Source organism: Elephantulus edwardii, unplaced genomic scaffold, assembly GCF_000299155.1.
Source record: "Elephantulus edwardii isolate Elephantulus edwardi_28Jun2011 unplaced genomic scaffold, EleEdw1.0 scaffold00010, whole genome shotgun sequence".
NCBI lineage: Eukaryota > Metazoa > Chordata > Mammalia > Macroscelidea > Macroscelididae > Elephantulus > Elephantulus edwardii.
Genome location: NW_006399760.1, coordinates 26,868,187 through 26,874,135, shown reverse-complemented (window position 1 = coordinate 26,874,135; position 5,949 = coordinate 26,868,187). Strand labels below are relative to the sequence as shown.

At 34.5% G+C, this 5,949-nt stretch overlaps 1 protein-coding gene across 1 annotated transcript in view; it reads right to left on the bottom strand.

Annotated features, from left to right (window-relative positions):
* Positions 1-1,575: 1,575 nt before the first annotated feature.
* GALNT13 (UDP-N-acetyl-alpha-D-galactosamine:polypeptide N-acetylgalactosaminyltransferase 13 (GalNAc-T13)) overlaps positions 1,576-5,949 on the bottom strand; it is an 869,120-nt gene continuing 864,746 nt past the window's right edge. Inside the window, exon 13 of the mRNA XM_006880780.1 lies at positions 1,576-2,309. Coding sequence (XP_006880842.1) covers positions 2,169-2,309 — 141 coding nt within the window. The 3' untranslated portion in view covers positions 1,576-2,168. The remainder of the gene's footprint in view (positions 2,310-5,949) is intronic.

Genomic DNA, 5,949 nt, shown 5'->3' with positions numbered 1-5,949 from the left:
ATCCTGACAACTCAACCTTTGACTGAAAATTCTGAGTCAATAATTTCCCCAAATCTCAAAGTAGAAGGTGTCCATATTTTAAGATGATCAAACCAGTTGCTTTCTTGAAAAAAAGAGTTGAAGGAAATAGCAGGTTGTAGAGTTCTCTAGAGTGGTATTAGTATAAAACATAATGAGGAAAGGAAGCTAGTTGGGAAATTCAATCAAGATTCTAAACTACTTCAAAAATGTATGTAGTGTATATATGTATCATAAAGTAGTTTGGGTATGACTTTCTGTATGTAAAGGGGTTCAGCTGAACTGATTAATAGTTTATATAAACATTTCACATTTCCTAAAATCAAATGACAGGTAAAGATGTGGCCTTACCTGCTCTATAGGATGGTAGTTATTTTTCTTTCAGCTGGTAAGAAAATTTATACACTTAAACTATGAACTTATGCAATGAGTAATGACATTTAAGATGATGTCCAATACAGAAACTTATTAGTACAAATTTTACTGATAAATTTCTTTCACTTTTCATGTTTTCTCATCTTGTGTTTTTAACACAGTGGGTTTTAAGATGGAAGAAGAACATATGACATTAGTCTCAAGGTGACTGTTTCTTGGATTACAGCTTATTGCAAATAATACCTGTTTTTGTTGTTGAGTATAGTTGGGTTGAACCCAAGCCATAGCTGACTGTCTAGTGGATTTTCAGAGGCAGGAAATTTCATAAGAGGAGATTGTCCAACCTTCTCTTGCACAGTAGCTGCTGAATTTGAACCACATGCTTTTGGGTAAATGTGTATTGTGTTCTTTCCTCTAATGATGAAATATTTTTGACAATACAGCACATCAAGAAAATTCAGTTAGCAATGCATTCTATTTAAAAAAAAATACAAAATTCAGAAGTCAATTATAAACCAACATAATTTTTCAAATGGGAAAGAATTTAAATAAAATCAAAACCTTAAAACCAACTCATTGTAGTCACCCATCAAGTCAGAATGGCTCACAGCTCACTCTGTTGAATTTCCATCACTAGGAGGAGATTGGCCCCACCTCTCTCCCTTTATTTGGCTGCTATATTTAAACAAGAGAGTAATTGTTGACAGCACACTTCTCTAAGGCCTAGGTCATCAGAGCTTCCTAAAATTGCTAAAACCTGGGCTAAATTGCCACTCTTCACCTTGTGAATAACAATCCATAGTCAGAATGGTAGAGCAGACTGTCACGGATTGAGTTTACACTATCAACTCCGGAAGCAAAATAAATCTTTCATATTAGTCCATGTTAGGAGTGATTGGAACTACCTAATGCATCTCTTAAAGGAGTTCTGGTGGCATAGTCATACAACTCTATCAGCTGCTACAGAAGAGAAAAATGGGCACTATCTTCCTTTGTAATGTAATGCTTCTGAAAAGCCACTGGAGGATCAGTTGGTTCTGACTTGAGAGCACACAACATTAACAACAACAACAGTCTATCTCTTAAAGCAGTTTAATTACTCTAGGTTTCTTCATCTTGCCATATTCAATGCCTTGCTAATTTCTGATTAAATAATCACATTATCCTCCTTTTTTCTTGCGATTGTTTAAATGTGATGCATTTATAAGGATTGAGTCCAATAGCAATGGTTTGTTTTTCCTTTTACAAAGCTTATTTTGTAGTATGTGTTTGTGTGATGAATTCACTGTTCAGACATAATATATAAACTTGCTGTTGATTTAGAAATGAAACGTATTTCCATGACGGTCCAGTAGAAACAAGATGTTTATAAAAGAATTTGTAATATATTATAATGAAAATATTTTAAGATATTTTACATTGTCTCTCTTTCATTTATTATATCAAGAAAATATTGCCCCCCAATTGACTCTGTGGGATGAAAGCAATAAAGACTTTTTTTAAAACAGACACAATTCATACTTCAAGTTGTTTTGATGTTTAATAACAGTTTGTTGTTCTTTATACCATTTTATGTGCTTCTGTATCAGATACAAATTTCAGTAGGGAAATAAGCAAACATTCCTAAAAATGAATTAGAAACAACTGTATCTTAGAATACTAAAAGGATTTTAAAACTTTCAATTACGCAAAGTTGATATTTCCCCCTAGTTGAAATAATGGAAAACAAAAGTGTAGACACCCTTCCATGGCTTGGGGAAAAATATCTTCAGGCTTCATGCCCCCAACGTCATGTTCCTTAACAGCCACTGTTGGGATCTGCTTCCACTACAGTCCTGCATGGTAGGCACCATTTTGTCTTCTTCTGAAGGTTCATCAAGACATTGGTTACTGTTAACATGCCGTAAGGTGAGTTTCTGGAAAAGATAACCAACAATCAGTAGAGCCCATTTCATCCTAACTTCATTGGGATATCAGATTAAATTCACTCTCTAAAAATCCCCCCCCTTTTTTTACAACAATAATACACGGGGAACTGTTTCTAAAAAGAGATGATTTGCCATGATTTCATTATTGTCTAACACATCCTTATTTGCAGATCAAAGAAACTGACTGATATTTATCATTGATTGCCAAGAACTCAGGCTTCTTTGGCAACAGGGTACATTTGTGAACTCACCACTGGGCGTTTAGAGCTCCCTGAGTTCAGTTGAGGTTGAAAGAGTTCATCTTCTCAATTGATTGGTGCCTTAAGCATGTGTTTGTTATTCAATAACCATATGATAAACCCCCAAATGGAGGTCACAGCCTAGACTCACATGCAGAAAACTGTTTAGTGATGTTCTTATTTCAAGGCCCTTAACAAAGCACAGTATTTGTAATATTGAGCCATTTCATTGTAGAAGAGTGAAATTATAAAACAACAAACAATCTGTATTGCTTGGTGCTATTCTAATTATTTTTTAAAGGATCTTAAAAATATACCAATATATAAAAAAATACCAATATAGAAAATATAAAAAGGCATATGATATTTTAAACACTGATTTATTTTAATTCATAATCATTATTAAGCATTTTTTTGTACTTAGATGTTAAGCACAATTCAAGTAGGTGCATTATTTTAGCCAGCAACTATGTGTGTTCTCTTTTGCATTCTCCTTTACATTTTGAAACTATTTTTTTTTATTTTCTAGATATGCATTCTATATTAATATGTTTCATTGTATTAGGTAGTTCGGCTAAGTTTCATAGACAATGTCTATCACCATATTATGAGGAAAATCTTCTCAACTAAAAGAATAGTGTGTGGAATGTCTAAGAGTTCATTTTCAGGTATGTCTTGTAAAAATAGAATTTTATCTGTTGTTGGATTCTCCCCCCACAAACTATAACTAATAAAAACAAAAATTTTTTTTTTGGCTCTTGCTCTTACACTGGATTTGAATTAAGAAACAAAAAACAATGCAATTTGTAGGTAATAAAATGATGGAAAACACATGCAGACAATTGCAATTTTCTTGAGTAAGGACTGAAACAAGCCTAGAAGATACTTCTGAGGGGAGTGGAATGGATAGTAAACTTGGGAGGAGCTGCTTAATAGAAAAGAAACAGGAAATTAAAACAGCCTGGCTACTAGACGCGAAGGAGATCTCAAGATTTAAGTCTTTGTCTTTGCTCTGTCAATACATAAATTCAAGCTATTTATAGTAACAACGGAGACAGTAAGAAATGATCAGAGATAAGCAAGAAGATGGTTGATTTTTTCTTAGGAAATAAAAAATTGAACTACGTAAGTATGTAAAAAATGACAAAAGCAACATCTTGTTAATAATTGCTAACAGTTTAAAAGCAATAAATGATTGGGTATTATGCTTATGACAAGAGTCCAGAATGAAAGTTTGGAGTGTACTGGGGGGGAGGGGGCACGTGTGGAGGGGTTGGGTGAGGGGGGTGGGGATTGTATACCAATGAAGGAATTTTTCTTTAGCTTTTCAAAAAGAAGAGCAAACAGGGGGTGGGGGGTGGGGGGAGGGGGAGGAGCAGGGAGAAATATGCAACAATGAATGAATGGGAAAAATTAAAAGAAAAAATCAGTCCCATTTAACAAAAATATACCAAACTTATTTTATTTAAAATCAACTAAAATTTCATTTTTGCTATGTACCTGGGATTCTTCATGTATAGATCTCTTTCCAAAAAAACACTTACCTTTGCTTGCTTCTATCGTATGATTTTGAGGAGAAAAAAATTTTGTGATTTTATATACATTGACTATCCCATTTATTGTCCTTTGAGCTGTTTCAAGAAGTACTGCTATTTTCCTATCTTATTCTGATCAAATCTAAAGGAAGTTGATGGTTTTGATTAAATATCACTTAGCTCAAGGGAAAATGTACACAGAGGCAGGTTTTGAGGCTAATGCTTAAGAACCAAATTAAACACATATTTTCAGCTTCATATTATTGTTGTTAAGTCTATAATTGTTTGTTATCCCACGAGATAGAGTAGAACTGGTTGAATTTTTTTCTTGGCTGGAATCTTTATAAAAGAAGTTCACCAGAACTTTATGCTGCTAACTACTGGCTGGGTCCTTACCATCAAACTGCAAGTTCACTCAGTCATTTCTGTCAAGTCAAAACTGACTCACAGCTGACCCTCCAGCAAGTTTTTAAGGTTGTAAATTACAGGGGAGAAGAATGCCCACCTTTCTCTTATGGAGCCACTGGTGGATTTGAACCACCAGACACACCACATTGGATTAGCAATTCCCTGCAGATTACACTAGCAGAGTTCCTAAAAATTTACATTGTTGTTGTGCATCCTGAGTTGGAACTGACTTAGGTTGACCCTCCAGGGCATTTGCAGAGGCAGTAAATTCCACAGGGGAAGATTGCTCATCTTTCTTCCAAAGAGTAGTTGGTAGATTCTGTCTTGTGTTAGCAGCTCAACTCCTTACCATTAAACGCTCTGATCATAAACATCTTATGCTACCTGGGCAAGCGTGTTAACTATACAAAAAATATTTTTTTACAAAAAAACCTAGTAAGTATTGCTCTTTCTAATTAGAAAATTGATACCTTGTTGCTTGATGGAATTAATAATACTTCCAAAAAAAACCCTAAAATCTCCTTTTCAATGTGGCATAAGAGAAAGACTTTTTGGCTTAGAATGGGGTCTAAATTTCTGCTATCACCATCCTGTCTGCGTTTTGTATATTTGGGAAAGCTCTCATGTCATCTGGAGGAATAGATTCTGTCAGAAAATACTAATTTATAAATCAGTTTCCCCTTCATCTTTAAAAACATGACCTTTCAGTGACTAGTCTAGCTCTTGTCCCTTGGTAACTTTATGAGTAAAAATGTTAAATATTGCTTATATTTTATAATAATGACTTCTGATTGGTGAAATGCACCTGGCCGTATGCATATAGATTTGAAACAAAATACAAATTAGATAAGGAGTCAAACTTAGAACTTCTTTAAAATGCAGACACTTAAACTTTTACATGCTCCACTGTATTTCTGAAAGTTAAGCCTATGGATTTGTAAAAAGAAATATTTGTTCCCTTTGGAATATCTATTTAGCCAATTTAGTTTCCAGACCATCTTGATGTGGACTTCATCTTTTTGCATTAAATTGTCAGCAATAATCTATCTCTCAAAAGACTACATGACTTTATTCAGGAAATGCTGTAAACTCTCCATCAGAGATTCAAGCTGTGGTCTCTGCCCTAGAACTTAGTACCTAGTATCTGGACTAATCTTTTCCAAAGTAGCCATTTCCTAAAGATTAAGGAGGCAACAAGGAGCCCAAGAAACCCAATGATTGTTGTTATGTGCTGTCGAGTTGGAAATATTAGCTGACCTTTCAGTGGGTTTTCAGAGGCAATAAATCTCATTGGAGGAAATTGTTTATATTTCTCCTATGGAGATTGCCACTAGGCCAGCAGAACTCCAAAGTAGAGAAACTGGTGAGTTCAGGACTGTAACTCAGTTCCTTACTACTAAACCACCAGACCTCTCTAATCTAATGTTTAGGCAAGCTTAATGAGAA